The 22,037-nt window shown below is 40.7% G+C and overlaps 1 protein-coding gene across 9 annotated transcripts in view; it reads left to right on the top strand.

Annotated features, from left to right (window-relative positions):
• Positions 1-22,037, top strand: part of SEC24B (SEC24 homolog B, COPII component) — a 98,767-nt gene that overhangs the window by 50,752 nt on the left and 25,978 nt on the right. For 6 of the 9 annotated variants that reach the window (XR_016212329.1, XR_011378310.2, XM_051820099.3 and 3 more), the window contains 6 exons: positions 8,245-8,325; positions 12,051-12,274; positions 15,761-15,945; positions 17,597-17,699; positions 19,641-19,767; positions 20,420-20,529. Coding sequence is in view for 6 of the 9 variants with exons in the window: in XM_051820099.3 (XP_051676059.3) it covers positions 8,245-8,325; positions 12,051-12,274; positions 15,761-15,945; positions 17,597-17,699; positions 19,641-19,767; positions 20,420-20,529 (830 nt within the window). In the remaining 3 variants the exon portion in view is untranslated. The remainder of the gene's footprint in view (positions 1-8,244; positions 8,326-12,050; positions 12,275-15,760; positions 15,946-17,596; positions 17,700-19,640; positions 19,768-20,419; positions 20,530-22,037) is intronic. The other 3 variants (XR_016212328.1, XM_051820101.3, XM_051820098.3) reach the window with 1 other exon arrangement.

A 22,037-nucleotide genomic window follows, 5' to 3' on the forward strand; every position in this document is an offset into this window, starting at 1 on the left:
GGCAGAGGATTAGCCTAGTGAGCTGCGGCACTGACCAGTCGTTCCGTTTCTTAACCCTGACATTTCAAAGAACACAGGCCAGGTTTTTTTTGGGTTTTTTTGCACACTATCCTGCAAATTGGGTGTATCTGATGTTTCCTTGTGATTGGATTCAGATTATGCCCTTTATGGTAGTGTTATCATTGGCATTGCCCGAGTATCCTTTCTGAGGCACAAAATAACGGCTTTTTTCCCATCTTGATGAGGATACTGTTGATCATTTGATGATTAAGGTGCTACCTGCCAGGTTTCTCCACCATTTCTCCCCCTTGAAATTAATAACTAATTGCAGAGAGGGTTTTTTTTTTTTAAGACTTTGTAAGTAATATTGTTTTTTCCTAAAGTATCACCCATTAGGTTTGGTACCCACTGCTGATTTTTAACCTCTGATATTCTATATTGATGAGTTGGGGTTTTATTGTAACAAATTCTTTTCCTTCTCTGTTGTTGATTTCTTTAGGTGCAAATTGATTACTTTTTATTTTATTCAGTGGATTATAATTCATTACTGACATGAGTTATTTTAATGTTTGGCCATATTTGGCCAGTAGTAACTCCTTCACACTAGCTCCATTATCTTAAGATAGTTTCATGAATCGTTCAGCCTTTGCTTTACGTTCTTTAAGGCTACCATAATGCCCCTAGCTCATTTGCTGCTTAACCTTTGCTTCAACCTTGGAGTGAGCATTTCTCTAAGTCTTGGTTGCTTTAGAGGGGAAGGGTATTTTAGGAACCAAGATTTGAGTGCAGTGTGTGCTCAATGTTACTGAGGAGTTATTGCTCCCAGGCCCTGATTTTTTTACATTTAACCCTATCGCTTATTCAGTTCCTAGGTACACTTTTCTGTCTCCTGGTCCTTATTTTGCAGATTTCAAAAATGTGTTATTTTATCTAATGTTAATTTGTCAACCTACAGTACTTCCATTTTTGTTCTACTTTCAGGAAGGTGCAGTTGTTGAAATTTTTATTGGCTTAGATTGAGATAAAAGGGAGATGAAAATAGATGCGGCATTTATGGCTTTTCTCCTATCATCTTATCTTGTTTAATTTTTTATTAAATATAGTATAGACTAAAAAATTCCCAAGTTTTCAAGTAAATGCAGTTACATTTTAATAATTCCTGACATGCCTGAGCACCTGCTGTGTGCCAATAAGCACAAAAGAGCTGTCTCTCTGGGTTTTTGGTTGGTTTTTCTAGCTTCTTTCTTTCTTTCTTTGTTTAGTTTTGTTTCTAGTTTCAAATTCTGACTTTGTCATTTACCAGCTTTGTGCCCTTAGGCAAGTTTCTCAATTGAGTCTCAGTTTACTCTTTTGTAAGAAGGAAGTAATAGTAGTGACAATTCTATGTACTTGTTTTGAAGGTTCAAGATATTCATCATAAATTTAGAATAGTGTCTAGCAAATGGTACATGGAAAAATATTAGTGTTCATTACCAACAAGAGCTTGTGTTCTTAACTCAACTGATCCTTCTCAGCAATCCTGCAAAGCAGAGATAATCAGTCCATTTTACTGATTAACTGTGTCCTGCACAAGTGAAATATCATTTACCTGTGATCACAGAAACTGCTAAGTTTAGCAGAGCGGGGATTCAAACTGAGGTCTCTGCTGCAGAAGGTCTGACAAAGAAGGTATCTCCTTCTCTGAGAAAATGGAAAGCAGTGTAGCAGTCAGGACCTAAAAGGGCACAGCACAGCAGTCACTGTGGGACTGCTTGCATGTGTTCTCACTGTGCTGTTTTCACTAGGCACCAGAATCCTAAGAGTGCTGTTGCTGTTTTCACCGGAATCCTGGTGTTCTGTATTCATGGCTTTTTGACATGCTCTTTCTGTTGCTGATTCCAACTTGAAGGAATATTCCGGAGCGGGGGTGAAAAAAACTTAGCTGTAAAAGGGATTTCAGTTGTTTAAAAAAAACAAACAAACAAACAAACAAAAAAAACAACGCTGTCTGGTTACACTGATTTTTTTTAATATGTACTACAATAATATTCCTCTAAATACAGTAGAAGTAACTAGTGTTTTAGCTTTTCATTTACTAAATATTATAGTTTCTTTCACCATTGAATATTCATTTTAAATTCTCTGTTTCAAACCTATTTGATTTTAGTGCTAACTTTATGTCAAACCATCTAACATTTAAAAAAATTATGTGCTACAAATAGGCTTCCTTTGAAAAATGTCTTCATTAAATATACACTTGGAAACCAACATAAAATTTTGTGCAGAATACTGGTTGAGGCCGGCGCTGCGGCTCACTAGGCTAGTCCTCTGCCTGCGGCGCCGGCACCCCGGGTTCTAGTCCCGGTTGGGGCTCCGGTCCTGTCCCGGTTGCTCTTCTTCCAGTCCAGCTCTCTTCTGTGGCCCGGGAAGGCAGTGGAGGATGGCCCAGGTAAATGGGCCCTGCACCCGCATGGGAGACCGGGAGGAAAGCACCTGGCTCCTGGCTTTGGATCGGCGCAGTGTGCCGGCCGCAGCAGCCATTGGAGGGTGAACCAAGGGAAAAGGAAGACCTTTCTCTCTGTCCCTCTCTCTCACTAACTCTGCTTGTCAAAAAATAAAAATAAAAAATAAAAAAAAAGAATACCCGTTGAAAGTACTCTCTTGCAAATGAAATGAAAAGTAAAAGAATAAAAGTAAACTAAAAAAGTAGGAAAAAAAGAAAGCCAATTTGGACTCCAGGCCGTGATCAGCCTTAGCCCTAGAAGATATTGTCAGCTAATGTTCTGTCACCTGCTGTATATGCTCCAGATAGCCTTGCTTCTGAGGAATTTTTAATTTGAAAAGAAGCCAGAGGATAGCACAATGCTGTCCTGTGGTTCCGAGACTGTGACAGTGTGATGCTATATTTTGCAAGTGATGTGGCAGGACCCTTTTTTGATTTTTCATGAGTTTCAGTGTACTAGTTTTTGTTGGACAATCTTACAAGCTAAGAGTAACTATTAAGTGCCTGGTGCTACAAGGGAAATAATGATTCATATTTTTCTTTGATTATTTTTATTTATTTATTTGAAATGCAGAATGAGATAGAGATCTTCCCTATGCTGATTCGTTCTGCAGATGCCCACAATAGCTAGTTTTGGGCCAGGCCAAAGCCGGGAGCCTAGAACTGAAACCATGTCTCCTCTGTGGATGCCAGGTACACAACTACTTGAGCCATCATCTGCGATCTTCTAACATGTACATTTATAGGAAGTTGTATATGAAGTGGAGTCAAAACTCAAACACAGAGACTCTGATGTGGGGTTTATGTATCCCAAGCAGTGACTTGACCACTGTGCCAGACCACAACCTTCTTTGATTATTTTAAAAAGTAATGTATTTTGATACAGAAAAAGTTGACTACTGTAGATAATCAGACAATATTGTTCTGCTTAGCTCTGGCTTTCCAAAGTGTGCAAATCTCTTTTCTTTTAATTGATGTATTCTTGTTATTTTAATTTAATTTAACACATGTCCTGGGCCTAAGAAAAGTAAAAGAATTTGAGGGTTTTTGATATTCATATACATTAAAAACTGTGGCAGCTTACTTACATGTGTTACCTGTTGCTTGAATATCCAGCTGGCAAACATCTTGTGTATATTGCTGGAATCTCTCTTTCTCTCTCTCTCTCTCTCTCTCTCTCTCTGTGTGTGTGTGTGTGTGTGTGTATCCATGGGGTCAGGGAGCAAGCAAGTTGACACTATAGTGGAAAGAGACTTGATACCAGTGTCCAGAGTTGGTATTCAAAGAATATTTTCAAATGGAAATGGTGTTCAAATGGTAACTGGATATCTATGCTAGACCCAAATCTAATTAACTCAAATATTAAACATTCGCTAATGCTTTATTTTTCCCATTTTATTGTGAACATATAATGGTTAATCAATAAAAGATAGATGGTGGACTTTCTAAGTGCCTGTAAACTAACATAGAATATAAATATCAGTTGTTTCATTATTTCTCTGAGAAAATACATTCTGAGTTCTGATTGAGCAATTTATCAACAGATTATTTAATAATGTCCCACTTGTAAGCATGATTTAAAGTTACAATAAGTGCATATTAATATTTGTGTGTTATAGGAGTACGTAGAGCAACCTGAAACCAGATATGGGATGGGATGACAGGAAAGTTACTCCTAATGGAGTGATACCTGAACTGAATCTAAAAATAAAAGTTGGAAATAGGCAGATGAGAGATCTGGGGAGAAGCAGAGGCACTTTAGAAAATAAAGCAAGAAGTTTGAGGAAAATTGGCACATTTGGGGAATTTAATTTATGGTTTGCAAAGTATAGTGACAAGAAGAGCTGAGTGAGATCAGGTGGAGGGCTGGGTGAGAACTTTAAGGATATTGTACTTTTTATTAAGTACTTTAGCCTTTATCATTAAAGTAGTTAGAAGTCACTAAAGGAATTCACTTGGGAAAATAACAACCAAGTTTGCATTTTAGAAAGAACTGTTATAGGAGAGTTGCCTGGAGCCTAGTGAAACTAAAGACATTGGAATAATCAGGTAGGAAAAAAGTGCTCGAATGAAGGTAGCAAGAACGATTAGACAGGGAGTAGCCAAAATATTGCCAAAAGAAGGAAGCTATTTATACAAATCAGTAATTAATTGTATTAACATTGTTAAGTATTGAGAAGAGTTTGGTCAAAATCTGAAAAAAAAAGTAATTGGATTTGTTTATGAGAAGTTTCTTGTTCTTTTTGCCTCAATTTGTAGGGAAAAGAGAGAAAATGACAGCCATTTCCATGGTCTCTTACTAGTATTGGTTTCATGTATATCTGCTTAATAGTAGTCCTGTGGAATAGGGATTTTAGAACCTGTTGTTACTATGAGGACCAACTCAAATGTTGAGTGTCTCTTCACAGCTGACTAATTTCATGTTGAGCAATGCTAGTAAGTACATTGGCCTTTGGGGACCCATGTTGATTGACTTTGAAAAAAGATTTTATTTTAAAGTCAGAAAGGGAGAGACACAAAGACAGATGGAGAGAGACCTTTAATCCACAGCTTCACTTGCCAAATGCCCACAGCAACCAGGGCTAGGCTAGGCTGAAGCCTTGAGCATGCAGCTCCATCCAGGTCTCCATGTGGGGCATGGGGACCCAAGTACTTGAGCTATCATCTGCTGCCTCTCAGGTGCATATTAGGAAGAAGCTGGATTAGAAGCAGAGTAGCCAGGTGTTCTGATAGAGGATAAGGTCTTGTCAAGCAGTAGTTCAACCACTGTGAATCGCTGCCACAGATAGGCCCCCGAGTTGCTTGTCTTTTTGGAAGAGAAAAGCTTATATCTTCTAAAAAGATAAATGCTTCCTGATACTAGTCTTCTACGTTGAGGATCCTGAGCCATTTATTGGATCTATTATCTTCCCTACTTCTTCAGGTTTCAGCTCCCCCTCTATTCTCCTTTGAAGCTATGACATGGGGCCAGCGAAAGAATGAGGGAATTTTCCCTGAAGTACTACATTCATATTCGTTCCTCATTTGATCTCAGATTTGTCATTGCTAATTGTTGTATGGGGTGACAGAGGCAAATTTGATCTATTTAAGGATATTTCATTCAGCTGAAACCAGCTTATGCACAGAAAACAGTGTTTTTTCTTGGTGTCATGGTCCCAAAGATCAAAACTGTAGCACAGCTTTTGGCCTCTAAATATTTATGATAGGGAAGCAGATACCTTGTATAATTACAATACAGCTTGAAAAGTGCAGTCATTTATGGTTGAGAAAAAGCCCCTTCATAGGAGATGATTTCCCATGAGAAGGATCTCTCAAAGGATTTGAAATCTGAAGGATGAGTAAGAATTTTCTGTGTAGAAAAAGGAAATCTAGGTCAGTAAATCAACATGTATGCCTAAGCACAAGAAGCCACAGCATAGTTGGCAATAGAGAGGTTTGTTGTGATTTTATTATAAAGAAAAAGGTGGGGCTGGCATGGTGGCATAGCAGGTGCTAGTTCGAGTCCTGGCTACTCCACTTCCAATCCAGCTCTCTGCTGTGGCTTGGGAAAGCAGTAGAAGATGGCCTAACTCCTTGGACCTCTGCTCCAACGTGGGAGACCCAGAGGAAGCTCCTGGCTCCTGGCTTTTGATCAGCGCAGCTCTGGCCATTGCAGCCATCTGGGGAGTGAACCAGTGGATGGAAGACTCCCCCTGCCCCGCCCCGCCTCTGCTGTCTAAAACTCTTCCTTTCAAATAAATAAATAAATCTTGGAAAAAAAAAAAAAAAGAAAAAGGGAGGATGATAAAGGGAGGGCTGTGTGACAGATGCAGGTGAAAAGCCAAATTTTGAATTTCCCTTTATGATAGTGTGAGGGCAAGGGCATGTAGACCTTATTTTCTAAGATGATTGGGAATTAGTGAAGATGCTTTTAAGCATTTACATACATGTTTCATAATGTATTCACAGTGATGACATGGCCTAATTAGAATGTATTCATCTGAACAATAAAATTTTGTTAAAGATTTGTTTACTTATTTGAAAGGCAGGTTTTACAGTGACAGAGAGAGATCTTCCATCCTCTGGTTCACTCCCTAAATGGCTGCAATGGCCAGAGCCTATAGGAAACTAGGAGCCAGGAGCTTCTTTTGGGTCACCCACATGGGTGCAGGGGCTCAAGCACTTGGGCCATTCTTTAATGCTTTCCCAGGCACATTAGCAGGGAGCCAGATCAGAAGTGGAGCATCTGGGTCTCGAACTGATGCCCATATGGGATGCTGGCCTTGCAGATGGTGGTTTTAACCACTATGCCATGATGTTGGCCCCATGAACAATAAATTTTAGCCAAGTTTGAGTTTGTCTGTTTAGTTTAGCTTAGTATTCCATCTGCATTTGTAACATGTAATACATTTCTCTGGAGTACAGTGCAGTATTTCAATATATATACAGTGTAAACCAGTCAAACCAGGCAACCAGCCTTTCATTTCCTTATCTTTGCTTTGTGTGGCCCTCCCAGCCCCTCTCTTCTAGTTCTTTACACAGTATAGAACTCTTTTTTGTGAACTATTGTCACCCCATGGAGCTGTACAACACTACACTTACTCTCTTTATATCATAGTTGAAAATGACCTAAAATGTAAAAGTTTAAGCCCCTGTTAAAATATTTGTGTGAAGAACCATGGATAACTTCTGTATCCAGAATCTCACTGTGAAACAGACCAAGCTCTAATACAAGAGAGGGACCACGTGTGCTTTCTATTTTATTTGCCAGCGTATACTGTAGCTTATCTACCTAGGAGAATTGTAAGTTCTCACCAAAATATCTGTGGAGTGAAAGAGTGAAAGAAATAGATGTTCTGTTCATGTGTCCTATCACCAGATTTTTATCATATATTATCACTGAACTTTCTTCCTCATCCTGCAGGTTTTCCATAAACATGAACAATAAAATCTATATATTCTATCACATTTACTAGAGTGTTATTTATATTACCTTATTAAATGTGGCAGATTGTATTTAATCTCTTCCTGCAGATGAATAAGCCGAGCTACAGAATAGCTTAGTAACATAGTGGGTAGTGTGCCATAGACTCCCCTTGTATGCATATTTCAAAATGGTGCTGTTGGATGTGAGGGTAATCTGGCTATGACACCTGTCACCCCATTGATTGCCAGGGTTGCTGTCAGCTACCTGGCTGGCTGGGTGGGTATCTCCTTCTTCCCTCAACAGCTCCATGTGCATTCCTCCTGAAGCTGTGTGCTGGGTTGAGGAGGACGACCTTCCCCCCTGGAGAAGGGCCATCTTTGGTCAAGGGTTTATGAGTTAGCTGCACTCCCCTGCTAGGACCTCCAAACAAGCTCTCAAACATGGTCATTTAAAATATAAATTAATTCAAAATATTCTGAAACTACTAGTACTGTAATTAATAGCTTGAGAATGGTAGAGGTGATCTTTAAGTATGACAGTGTTAGCGTTTCCGTCAACCCAAAATGCTTCTTTGTGTTTGACTACCTTGAAGAGTTCATGACTGTTCTTCTCTAGGACACCTTATGTACCTGTTTCTGAATTTTATTCCACAAGTCAGCTTCATGTTCTCCCTACCCTTTTCTCCATTCTTATTAATGGGAATCTATAGTTGTCTTTACATATCCATCATTTGGCTTTTATAATAGAGTCAGGAATTTTTTTAGTACAGTTAAAACATCTTTTTCAAAATTGCCAAAGGCTTCTGTAAAATATGTTGTCATTTTAAGCCTAGTCAATATTTTGTGTTTCCTTTTAGGTGTTGACAGCTCCTCTACCACAAGCAGTGCTTCTCCAATGCCCAACAGCTATGAAGCTCTTGAAGGGGGCAGCTACCCAGGTGCTGTGCTGTTCTGTGCTTGCTTGATGTGCATTTTAAAGGTTATTGACCAATTGCTTTCAGACATATAATCAGGAGGCTGCCCTTTTTTTTTTTTTTTAAGATTTATTTTATTTGAAAGGCAAAATGACAGGGGGAGAGACAGAGTTCTTCCATCTGCTTTTTCACTTCGTACGTGGCTGCAACAGCCAGAGATGAGCCAGGCCCAAGGCAGAAGCCAGCAATTCTATCAAGGCCTCCTACATGGGTGGTGAGGAGCAAAGTACTTGAACCATCATCTACTTCCTTCATTATGCGTTAGCAGGGAGCTGGATCTGAAGGAGAGTAGCTGGGATTCTAACTAGCACTCCCATATGCAGTGTGGGCATCCTAAGTGGCAGCCCAACCCAATGACCATGATACCCATCCCAGAATGCTGTATTTTCAAACAGAAAAGGATAATAGTTTCCTTGCATTTCTCAGCCTTGATTTCATAGTATTGTCATATGACAATTATTGATGTTTCCAGGCAGCCTAAGGAAATAGTAAAATGTCTTATTTCATTTATGCTTTCATCCTCTTTTTCTATTTTCCAAATACTTGCATTAATGAATAACCACCCCCTCCCCCCTTTTTGACAGGCAGAGTGGACAGTGAGAGAGACAGAGAGAAAGGTCTTCCTTTACCGTTGGTTCACCCTCCAATGGCTGCCTCGGCTGGCGCACCGCGCTGATCCGATGGCAGGAGCCAGGTGCTTATCCTGGTTTCCCATGCGGGTGCAGGGCCCAAGCACTTGGGCCATCCTCCACTGCACTCCCTAGCTACAGCAGAGAGCTGGCCTGGAAGAGGGGCAACCAACCGGGACAGAATCCGGTGCCCCAATTGGGACTAGAACCCGGTGTGCCGGTGCCGCAAGGCAGAGGATTAGCCTAGTGAGCCACGGCGCCGACCTCCTTTCCCCTTTTAAAAAAAATAATTTTTGGAGTTGGGGGACAGTGTTGTGGCACAGCACAAGCCACTGCTTGTGATGCCAACATCCCATATTAGAGTGCCAGTTCCAGTTCTGCCTACTCTGCTTCTGATTTAGCTCACTGATAATGTGCCTGAGAAAACAGCAGGTGATGGCCCAGGTGCTTGAGCCCCAGCCACCCATGTGGAAGACCTGAACGGATTCCTTGGCTTCTGGCTTTAGTCCAGCCCAGCCCTGACTGTTGTTGCAGCCATGAGTGAACAAGCGATGGCAGATCTCTATCCTTCTCTCTTTTGCTCTTTCAAATAAATAAGTAAATCTTTAAAAACAGACAAAAAACTGTGTTAAACCCAGAAATACTAACAAAATTCCAGGATCTTGAAAAGCATATACTTTAAAAAAATTTCTTAAGTAAATTTCATATTTCTATTCTCATGCTTAGGTCCTTGAATTCCTCCCAACTAGTCCAAATATATATAAAAGAGCCTTTGACTCTACTGTCATTATGGTGCCTGGCTGCCTCTGCTAGGTGAATAGTTAAACCAAATCTAGAAATAACATTGGTCATTTACAAGAATACAGGAGGGTAGCATTGAAAGGAAAAGAGCTTAGCTAACTTTTAAAAATAAGTCATTTTATTATAAAAATCTTCTGTTATTTTCCTTATTATTCTGACTGCTGTCACTGATAGCCATATTTATCTCTCTCTGTCTAGTGATTCCAAATTTTAGGACTAAGAGACCAAGTAATTTTGCTCTTTTTCTTTGTAATCACTAGAAATAGACAGTGGCTCTAAAATCTATTAGTTTTTCCTGTTAAAAAGGATTATTTTATATATATGGCTTTAGTTTCTTTGTCTCCCTTTAATGGTGACAGGCATACATAGGATTGAATATTCTAATGTTACATGGCAGCCCCTGGAATGTATGCAATATTGCCCATGTATGCACACATAGTTACTGAGGTTTTTTTTCTTTCCCACATACATACTGAGCTGTTAACTGCAAGTGTTAACAACAAGTAGAAACTAAAATGGTTACATATAAGCAGATAATAGCTACTGTTGGAGCATTGATAGGCAAGCAGAGAGTGACCACATTCCAATTCTAGGGTAACTTTCTTTTTCTCTGTCTGACCTTGGGGATGCCTCCTCCACAATATATTATTACCCCAATGATCTTCGGAATAGAAATAGAAACAGGAGATTTCCCAGAGGCAGGAAGGGGTGGTGCCTGAAGGAGGGGTGCCAGAATCCAGGTGCTGAGGGACAGTCTCCAGCATCCGAGGAAGTCCATTGCTAGATTCTTCTCTGGACTGCCTTTCCCGGGGTGCACAGTGTGAGAGAGATCAAGCATGGAAGGACAGCACTTTCCATGCCTTTCCCCGCAAAGTAGCTCCAATGAGCCAGAGTACCAAGAACTTTTGAAAGCACATGTCCACAAACTATCCAGGCATTAGTGGTCAATATCATTTTGTTGCATTAGAAAATTTTATCTAGTTTAGTTACGAAAATATCGTGTCATTAACATATTTCTAATTATTTTTAACAGTTAGTAAAGATTCCAATATATGAGCCTCTAAAAATTGTTTGCAACAGTCATCTTTTACAACTAATTTTTAAAAAGTGTCATAAAATCCCACTGCAGTTCTGTCCCAAGTCATGATCTAAAATGTCTGTGGGTTTCTGTCGCCATCTAGTGGACAATGTGAGAAGACTGGCATGGCCAATGTGACTAAGAGTTTTCCATTTGTGCAATGGATTGTAAAGGAATGCACGGAATATGAAAATGAAATGAGTAAAAATAGTTTATTTCTAGGCTACTACAAAGGAAAGCAAATTTAAGGTGTTGGATTGCAAACAATGATGATACAGAGCTAAAGTGAATAAAATCTTCTCTGATCCTGCTAAAATCCTTCAACTCCACCCTTAATAGCATAAAACACATTAAAAACAACCTTAGCACCATACCAATTCAAGTACAGTTGTGACTACAGGAGCAGGGGTTAGGCTCAGCTGAAGTCAGGAACCCATGGCGATGGCAGGAACCCAAGTACTTCAGCCATCATCAGCTGCTTTTCAGGCACACTGGCAGGAAGCTTGATCAGAAGTGGAGCAGCTGGATCTCAAACAGGCCCTCTGGTATGGGATGCAAACATCCTATTGGCAGCCAATTCTGATGTGCCACAGTCATCTATCACATACCAGATATTGTTCTCAGCCTTGAACACTGTTCTAGACACTATCTTTTTACTCTAGTTTGTGTCTGCAGATAATGCAGACTTCTAGGGTATGGTGGAAACAGGTCACACTTTCCATGAATTCTCTATATAGATGGCAGGGTCAGGTTAAAGGCAAATTGGAGAAAAGAGGAGTTGACACTCTTTCTTGGCTTTGTTTTCTGCTTCTTAACCCCAGTCCCGCTGAGAGAAATAAAAAGAAAACAAAAAATCTGTATTAGCTGTCTGTGTGTGTGTGTTGAAGTGCACATTGGGGTGTTAGTGAAATGATAGAAAAAGGAGGTTTTCTTAGAAATACACCTGTAAGAAAAGAATGGGTAGAACAGCATGTAAAAAATTAGTATAATAGTGATTATTATTGAAGTTGAGTAAAAGTTATATGGGATTTGTTATTCTCCCTACTGTGTGTGTGTTCAGAACTCTATAAGAAATTTAAAAGAGAAAAATGAAAATTCCAAAGGTTACGGCTGGACTAGAAGTCAGGTCTCTGAGGAGTCCAGGTTTTTGGTCATTAACACCATATTTCTCCTTTTGTTAGATGTCCTTTCTTCTTCAGCAAGCAGCCCTGCTCCTGATCCTGCCCCTGAACCTGATCCTGCTCCAGTTCCAGCTCCAGCTACTCCTCAGCCTTCAAAAATGGCTAAGCCTTTTGGCTATGGCTATCCAGCTCTTCAGCCTGGTTATCAGAATGCTACAGCACCACTACACTCTGGAGTCCAGTCCAGTGGCTCAGTGTATTCTGGCTTCCAACAGTGTCCTCAAGTAAGTATTCAGTGAGATTAAGATTCCGTTTGTAAACTTGATCAACTCCTTGGTGATTCACATAGATTACAGGTACCAATACAGATCACATGTACATGGAGCTTTTTAACATGATAAATGCCCCACCAGCTCAACAAATAGAAGAAACCAATACATGTTATTTTTGCTTGGTGAGCATACATAAAATTTGATCCCTTTTTTGTGTGTATATACATACAAAAAGAAATAGAAAAATTAAATATCAAGTTTTTAAAAGTTGTTAAATCCAGATCAAGATTTTAGCTGTGACTTTTATTCTCTTCATTGTCCCTTTAGTCTTCAGAGTCTGCGGTATGCAATGACACTTTTCATAATAAGGAAATTAACATAAATGTTAAATTTTAAAAATCTGTGTTACTAAGCTAGCATTCTCCTGAGAGAATTATGTGGTAAAATATGTTCTGGAATTTATTTTGGTCTTTAATAAAGATTTATTTATTTATTTGAAAGAGTTACACAGAGAGAGAAGGAGAGGCAGAGAGAGAGAGAGAGAGAGAGAGGGAGAGAGGTCTTCCATCCTCTGGTTCACTCCCTAATTAGCCGCAATGGCTGGAGCTGTGTTGATCGGAAGCCAGGAGCTTCCTCTGGGTCTTCCTATGCAGGTGCAGGAGCTCAGGGACTTGGGCTATCTTCTGCTGCTTTCCCAGGCCATAGCAGAGAGCTGGATCGGAAGTGAAGCAGCCAGGACTTGAACCAGCACCCATATGGGATGCCAGCACTGCAGGCAGTGGCTTTACCTGTGATGCCACAGTGCCAGCCCCAAATTGGATTATTTTTATAGTAGGTTTGATGAAGAGTACAACATCATGGGAAAATATCATAGGAAGAAAAAGGAGTATGAGCTAACAATAGGAAATAGGTCTCCCACGTGAGTGAAGGGGCCCAAGGATTTGGGCCATCTAGTACTGCTTTCCCAGGCCCTAGCAGAGAACTGGGTCAAAAGTGAAGCAGATGCACTCGAAGTGGTGCCCATAAGGGATGCTGGCACTGCAGGTGGCAGCTTTACCTGCTCCAGCACTGCAGGCAGCCCTACAATTTAATGAGTTTCTACAAATTGAATCTCTCATGTCTCTTCTGGTCACTGACACATTAAACCAGAATAACCACTTTTTAAAAAAAGTTTATTTTTTTGAAAGAGTTATTGAGGAGGAGGGAGAGAGGCTGAATATAACTGTATAAAGCAAGTAATGCTGTTAACCATTAGGAATCAAAATTTTTAGTAAAAGAGAGATGCAGGTACAAAATCAAAGAAGTTACATTAAAATCCTGTTGAGGTGGGCATTTTGCCATGGTGTCAGGACACTACCTGGGACGCCCACATCCCATATTGGAGTGCCTGGGCTCAAGTCCTGGCTCTATTTCCCATTCTCAACTTCTGCTAATGTGTACCCTGGGAGGCGGTAGGTGATGACTCAGTTCTTGGGTCCCGGGCAGCCATGTAGGAGACCCCAGGTGAGTTTGGGCCCCTGGTTTCAGTCTGGCCCAAGTCTGGCAATTGCAGCAGCTATCTGGGGAATGAACTAGCAGGTAGAAGATCTCTCTGTGTCTCCTTGCCTTTCAAATTAATATGAAAATTTTAAAAATGTCAAAGAGGGGCCAGTGTTGTGGCATAGTGGGTTAAGCTGCCCCTTGTGATGCTGACATCTCGTGTGGACACCAGTTTGCATCCCAGTTGCTCCACTTCTGATCCTGCTCCCTTTTTTTTCTTTTTAAAGATTTATTTATTTATTTATTTATTTGAAAGTCAGAGTCATGCAGAGAGAGGAGAGGCACAGAGAGAGAGAGAGAGAGAGAGAGAGGTCTTCCATCTGCTGGCCCACTCCCCATTTGGCTGCAACAGCTGGAGCCGTGCCTGATCCAAAGCCAGGAGCCAGGAACCTGTTCTGGGTCTTCCACGTGGGTGCAGGGTCCCAAGGACCTGGGCCATCCTCCACTGCCCTCCCAGGCCATGGCAGAGAGCTGGATCGGAAGTGGAGCAGCTGGGCCCCAAACCGGCACCCACATGGGATGCCGGCACCTCAGGCCAGGGTGTTATCCCACTGTGCCACTGTGCCGGCCCCCCTGTACCCTTCTAATGCACCTGTTAAAGAATTGAAAGGTGGCCCATGCCCTTGGAGTTCCTGCACCCATGTGAGAGACCCAGGTGAAGCTCCTGACTCCTGGCTTTGGACTGGCCCAGCTCTGCCTGTTGCAGACATTTGGAGAGTGAACCAGCAGATGGAAAATTCTCTCTCTCTCTCTCTCTGTTTCCCTGTCTCTCTTTCAAATAAATAAATAAATCTTTTTTAAAAAAATGTAAAAGAAAACTCTGTCATTTTAAACTTTAGTTGGAAATACTTACCTGAATTTATTATTTCTTCTTTCTATTTAAAAAAAATGTTTTCTTTCTCTACCTATTGGAAAAGTCTAGAAGTAATAATACCATACCAGCCCTGAGCATCTGTAACACCCAGATTATGCTTTCTAGATACCATCTCCACTTAAAAGAGCAAAGATTCTAGGTTTGGAGGAGGAAGAGTACAGACTATTAAGTCACAAGGCAAGGAAGCCAACAATGACGAGTAGTTCACATCAGAAGGACACTGGGGCCAGTTGCAAATGGCTCTCACTGGCCAAAGATGGGATAGCTTGAATATCAAGTGAATAATTCTGTTTTAAATACCAAGTGAATATAACTATATTCATTAAATCAGAGTTAACAACAAGCCACATGGTCATTGTAATACTAAAAGATAATGTAGGAAACATAAAATGTAAGCAAAACAAAACTAGTTTTATACCACTGTACATTTCTGTGGCATCAAATCATTCTGAAAGCTGCTAATTACAAAAACTTGAGGGGTTGGGATTGTGGCACAGCCACCACTTGCAAAGCTAGCATCCCATAAGGAACACTGTTTCAAGTCCTGGCTATTCTACTTTAGATCCAGCTTCCTGCTAATGCACCTGGGAAGGCAAAAAGAAGATAGCCCAAGTACTTGGGATCCTGTCACCCATGTTGGGGACCACAGTGGAGTTCCTGGCTCTTGACTCCTGACTTTGGCATGTCCCAGATATGACTCTTGTGGCATTTAGTTAGTGAACCAGCAACTGGAAGATCTCTCTAGGTCTCTCCCCTCCTCCTCCGCCATCACTTTGCCTTGCAAATAAAAATGTTTTTTAAAATTTAAGATAAAAAGAAACCAACTAAGCATTTGTCCTGCCTTTCTGGTGTGAACTGTGTTTATATTCTTGATGTTGAAAAGTGTTATTGACAAAGCCTAGTAAGATTTAAATTTATTTAATATTTTCAGTTTGCTTTAAATTGATTGCATTATTCTGTTACCAAGCCAGATTGAATGCTCTTTTTGCCTTCTTTTTCTGTTTGTTGAAATCCTAGAGAGAGTGTGGGAAATCAGCTTCTTGTTTGTGACGTTGTTCTGCTTTTGTTTGGATTTGCTCTTCCAGCAGTACCCTGGTGTGAGCCAGCTGTCCTCCAGTCTGGGAGGCTTGAGTCTTCAGAGCTCTCCCCAGCCGGAAAGCCTGCGACCTGTGAACCTCACCCAGGAGAGGAATATTTTGCCCACGGCTCCTGTTTGGGCTCCTGTACCTAACTTGAATTTGGACCTCAAAAAGTTAAACTGTAGCCCAGAGTGGGTATTTATTTTATAATCTTTCTTAAATATTCTTTGATGAGAACATTGTATAACTTTAAAAAATAGTAAAAGTAGCATTGTATTTTCTCACTGGAAATCTTGTTAATGTGGACTTTTCTTAGTTTATATGGAAGATTGAGATGTAAAATTCAGCTTTAGGTGATCTGTTCCTTATTTTGGTTTGAAGGATTTCAGGAAACCTCATCTAAGCTTGTTTTTAGTTTCTAAGTGAAGGTCCTTTTCCTCAGCTTCACCAGTAATGACTTGTTATATTTTTAAATAAGGTGGAATCTTTACAATTGTGTTGCCTTCCTCAGGCTTTGCTTGGAAAGAGCACAGATCTCACTTAGGTAATCCTAGGAACATTGCAGCTAAGTGACTTAACTCTGAGTTTCTCTTCCTTCCTAGTATAGAGCGTGAACCCCGTGAGGCCCTAGGCTTATGGACCCAGCTTGAGTTTAACTTTGGATTGCCCTAATGGAGTAGTGCCCACCTCATGGGGAAGTTCAATTGGCAGACTGCGTCAGGGGCCACCAAACCCTGGGAAGCCTCTGTGTATGTGAGCTCTCTTGCTCACCTTGTAGTGCCTTCCAGTCCAAAGATTCTTGGCTCCTGGCATGCTGTCAGTACTCTGTGCTAAGAACAGGACTTCCCTTGCACCCAGGCATTCTGTTCCTGGGACACCTGCTTGTGAAGTAAATCATTTACAGACACGGTCCTCTTTCTTGTGTTGGGAGAGTTAGTGATTTTCAGAGTCAACACAAGAGCACTTTAATAGTTTGTGGAAAACAGAATTCAAATATAAGTTCATTTTGATGCAAAAAAAATTCTGAAATCCATGTACATGTAGAATCTTCAAAAAAAATTCATGAGGGGCTGGCACTGTGGTGCAGCGAGTTAAAGCACCATCATTCCATATGGGCACTGGTTCGAGTCCTGGCTGCTCCACTTCTTCTTCTTCTTTTTTTTAAAGATTTATTTTATTAATTTGAAAGAGTTACAGAGAGAGGTAGAGACAGGTCTTCCATCTTCTGGTTCACTCCCCAAATGGTCACATGGCTGGAGCTGAGCTGATCCGAAGCCAGGAGCTTCTTCCAGGTCTCCCACGTGGGTTCAAGGGCCCAAGCACTTGGGTCATCTTTTGCTGCTTTCCCAGGCCATTAGCAGGGAGCTGGATCAGAAGCAGAGCAGCTGGGACTTGAACTGGTACCCATATGGGATGCCAGTGCTGCAGGCTGGGGCTTTAACCCACTGCACCACAGTGCCAGCCTTTGCTCCACTTCTGATCCAGCTCCCTGGGAAAGCAGCAGAGGATGACCCAAGTGCTTGGGTCACTGTACCCACATGGGAGACCTGGAGGAAGCTCCTAGCTTCAGATTGGGCCAACTCCAGCAGTTGGCGTGATTTGGGGAGTGAACGAGCAGATGGAAGACTCTCTACCTCTCTATCTTTCAAATAAATAAAATAAATCTTTTTAAAAAATCATGGACTATGCATGTTATGAAAACTATGCATAGATTTCAAAAATTTTTACAACTGAATATTTCTTTCCATTCCATTTTCCCAGAAACCTGTTGAAGTAATTATGCTATCTACTTTGATGTATTTTGTTCTCTTAACTACTCTCTGTTGTTTATGCTTTTTGCAGTTCATTTCGGTGTACTCTGACAAATATTCCACAAACCCAGGCTTTACTGAATAAAGCTAAGCTTCCTTTAGGATTGCTGTTACATCCCTTCAGAGACCTAACGGTAAAGTAACATGTTTTAAAATCTTCCAGAGTACTGATGTAGTTATGTACAATGTACTCAGATTTTATATTTTCTTAGAATTTTCATCTTTTTGTAATTTACAGTTTGAAATAGTCATTTCTATCTAATTCTGCTTGAGAAACATTTTCTGAGCACTTACGTTGTGACAGACCCTAAACTAAGCATGGCAGTTCAGAGATGGTTAAGTCATTGACAATGCCCTAAAGAAAATCTGTACTGGGGGACAGAGAGGAGAAAACAGATGATTGTAGTGCAGAATAATCAATACATGGAATTGATTGAATTTTCTGAGATACTTACATGGTATGTATAATATGGGGGTGGAAATTCCTCTGTATATAGTAGCAAAGGTTCTTTTAAGTGTTAAAGCTTGAGGGTTTTGAGAAAGTAGTAGTTTCTGGATCTGCAGTTGCCGTAGACCATAAACTTGCTGTGAAAAAGCTCCTGGATCCTGGCTTCTGATTGGCTCAGCTCTGGCCATTGCAGCCATCTAGGGAGTGGACCAGCGGATGAAAGACTTTTCTCTCTCCCTCTAACTCTGCCTCTCAAATAAATAAATTTTAAAAAATTGAATACCAAGATATAAGTACTTAACTATAGATCTTTTAAAAAGCCAGAATGAAATATATTAAAATGATAATAAGTTAATTCTGGGAGATAGGATAATACATGATTCTTGGGTTTTTAAAATATTTTCTAAATTTTCCGTATTGAATATAAAGTTCCTTGCCAAACTAAGCACAGCATTGTACCTTTGTGCTTGTGCACATTGTGTCTGGCTTTCCTGGGCTCAGCTCCTATCAGTGTTGTGGCTGTCTAAGGAGCAGTGCTTGGAAGTCTGGTATCAGCTGTGGCCCCCCAATGAAGTCAGATTCATTTGTATATGTTAAATATTTCTGATTCGCTGTCATTTCTTTCTTTCTTCTTCTTCTTCTTTTTTTTTTTTTTTTTTTTTTTTTTTTTTTTTTTTTACTTTTGACAGGCAGAGTGGACAGTGAGAGAGAGAGACAGAGAGAAATGTCTTCCTTTGCCGTTGGTTCACCCTCCAATGGCTGCCGCGGCGGGCGCATCGCGCTGATCCGACGGCAGGAGCCAGGTGCCTCTCCTCGTCTCCCATATGGGTGCAGGGCCCAAGCACTTGGGCCCTCCTCCACTGCACTCCCTGGCCATAGCAGAGAGCTGGCCTGGAAGAGGGGCAACTGGGACAGAATCTGGCGCCCTGACTGGGACTAGAACCTGGTGTGCCAGCGCCACAAGGCAGAGGATTAGCCTGTTGAGCCACGGCACCGGCCCGCTGTCATTTCTTGAGGCTAGCTGATAAGCTCTAACTTATTGTTTATCTTCTTGGTCAACCAGGCTTTTTAAAATTTTTTTATTTTTTAAAGATTTATTTATTTGAAAGAGTTACATAGAGATAGAAGGAGAGGTGGGGAAGGGGGTGTCTTCTATCCACTGGTTCACTCCTCAGATGGCTGCAATGAGCAGAAGTGCACAAATCCAAAGCCAGGAGCCCGGAGATTCCTCCGGATCTCTCACGGGGGTACAGGGTCCCAAGCACTTGGGCCATCTTCTACTGCTTTCCCAGGCCAAAGCAGAGAGCTGGATGGAAAGTGGAGCACCTGGGTCTCGAGCCAGCGCCCATATGGGATGTGGCACTGTAGGCGGCGGCTTAACCTGCTACACCACAGCGTCAGCCTCAAACCAGGCATTTCTTATCATCCAGTAACTTATTCACATTTGATAATGAGTTATGGCGAGAGGTAGAAAACTTGTGTTGCTTAGCACATCACTGATTGTATTAAATGCTTCAATCTATGACCCTAGTCTTGGTTTCTCTTCAATATGTAGAGCAAAATAACATGTGTTCTGTTTTCCCCATGGTGCTTTTTGCTGCTACAGCATCTTTATTTTATTTCCTAGCAATTACCAGTGATAACTTCAAATACCATTGTGAGGTGCCGATCTTGTAGAACATATATCAACCCTTTTGTATCCTTCATTGATCAGCGCAGATGGAAATGCAATTTGTGCTACAGAGTTAATGATGGTGAGTCTTAACTTGTTAAAATAAGTATGTTTTAATATTACTTTCAGTCTTTTCTCCTATTTCTGCCCGTTATTTTGAGAACAGTTTTCATGCCACCTTGAATGGACAGATGATAGGCTAGGGCTAGGGAGTCTTTGTTTTGGCTGGTGAAAGAGATAATTGACAGTGAGGAGCGTGAAAATGAGATGTCAAAGGAAAAAACAATTCATAAAGAAGCAGGCACAGTGATGCTGATGAGCCCATGTGGACTAATTATGCGTGCCCGTGCCAGTTAGGGTTGTCTTCTGCTGGAGTGTTTGCTATATTCAACTCAAGTAGGCGTTTGTCATCATGTGTGGATGCATGCGTGCATATCTGTCTGCCTGTTGTCTCCTTATTTCTTGGGTGTTCCTATTATAATTACTTTCAAATTTGTGTTTCTCTGATTTTTTTCCCCATGGGACGTGAGTTTTATAAGCCATGTTTGCTGTGTCCTGATTTGCTTACTTGATACTGAAAAATAAAATTCTTATGCTTCTGATCCATTCCTTTTTTTAAAAAAAGGATTAAGGGATTTGATTTTACCCTTAAATATTCACAGAACAGTTGGTAAGCCTCATAATAGATACTGATGGTAAAGGTATGTATATGTTGATTTCTCTCTGTTATCTAGTTCCTGAAGAATTTATGTATAACCCCCTTACTCGATCTTATGGAGAACCTCATAAACGACCAGAAGTTCAGAATTCAACTGTAGAGTTCATTGCTTCTTCAGATTACATGGTAAGCATTCAGTGTTAAAATTAGTCATGGGTTAAAACTTTATTGTTATTTGTAATTAGCTGCTAAGTAAATTTTGTCCAGATTTTCAAGCAATGCTGAAAGTTAAATAGAAAATACTCTCTAAATGTCATTTGATCTCCCAGAAGAATGCTCTATAACCATAAGAAATATTAGTCATGCTATCTGATGAACACTAAATATTGCCATTTGCATTTGATCACTTGCATGGAATGGGCATAGGTACTGTTTTGCCATTTGACATGTGAGACACTCAAAAAGAGCAAAATGCACATCAAACCCCCCCCCCCAAAAAAAAAAACCCTGCAATAATCAGGATCTTAAAGATATCACATTCTTATTGATTCACTGAGTATAGTCAAGATAAATGAATATTAACTCCTCCTGATCTCTCTTTTTGATTCAATCATGAAATTCTACCTGTTCTTTCTTTGCTTATATTGACTTCATGATCTCATTCTTCTTTTCACTTACAAAGTGAATTCTTGGCCTAAGTTTTCATATTCTTTATCATATCTTATTATTGTTAATATACTTATAGTAATATTGTTTTTTTCTGCACCCTAATTTCTAAGGTTTGCAAAAATTTTTTTTTCTCAATTTTTAAAGACATTTCTTTGAAAGGCAAAGTTAGAGAGAGACATAGAGATCTTCTATCTGCTGGTTCACCCCTAAAATGGCCACAGTTGCCAGACAGGGCCAGGCTGAAGCCAGGAATCAGGAGCTACTTCCTGGTTTCCCACGTGGATGCAAGGGCCCAAGCACTTGGACCCTCTTCTACTGCTTTCACAGCACATTATCAGGGAGCTGGATTGGAAGTGGAGCAGCTGGGACTTGAACTGGTGTCAGCATCAAAAGCAGCTGCTCTAACTGCTATGCCACAACACTGGCCTCAGTCTGCAAAAATTTGAGGTGCTGTTGTCAGAGAAAAGTGAACAGGAACAACTAATATGCATTAAATTCCTGGTGCTTATTCCATATTTATTAAATATATTCCAGAGGAGAGAAAATAGTATAATGAACCAACCATCTTTTACCCATCACTGAGCTTCAGCAATTACCAATATTTTGCCAACTAATATTTTCACCTACCTTCCAGCTCACTGTAGTTCCCCCCAACTTCCCGTTACTTAAACTGGAGTTTAATAAATGCTAATCGGGATTTCATTTCACCCACAAGCACTTCAGTTCGTATCTCTAACAGATAGGGTTTGAGAGGGAGATAGAAGGAGGAAAGAGAGAGATGTGCTGATTCACTCCCCGCATCTCCGTAACAGCTAAAGCCAGGAACTGGGAGTTCATTCCAGGTCTCCCGTGTGGGTAGCAGGAACTCAAGTACTTGAGCGATCATCTGCTACCTCCCAGGGCGTGCAGGAGCTGAAACTTGGAATCAGGACTCAAACCTAGGCATTTTGACTTGGGATGTGGGAGTTTCAGGTGGTGTTGTAACTGCTGCACTAAATACTAGCTTCCAAATAAGGACCTTTAAA

This window comes from Oryctolagus cuniculus, chromosome 8 (assembly GCF_051225735.1).
Source record: "Oryctolagus cuniculus isolate XC-2025 breed Fujian yellow rabbit chromosome 8, ASM5122573v1, whole genome shotgun sequence".
NCBI classification, from domain to species: domain Eukaryota; kingdom Metazoa; phylum Chordata; class Mammalia; order Lagomorpha; family Leporidae; genus Oryctolagus; species Oryctolagus cuniculus.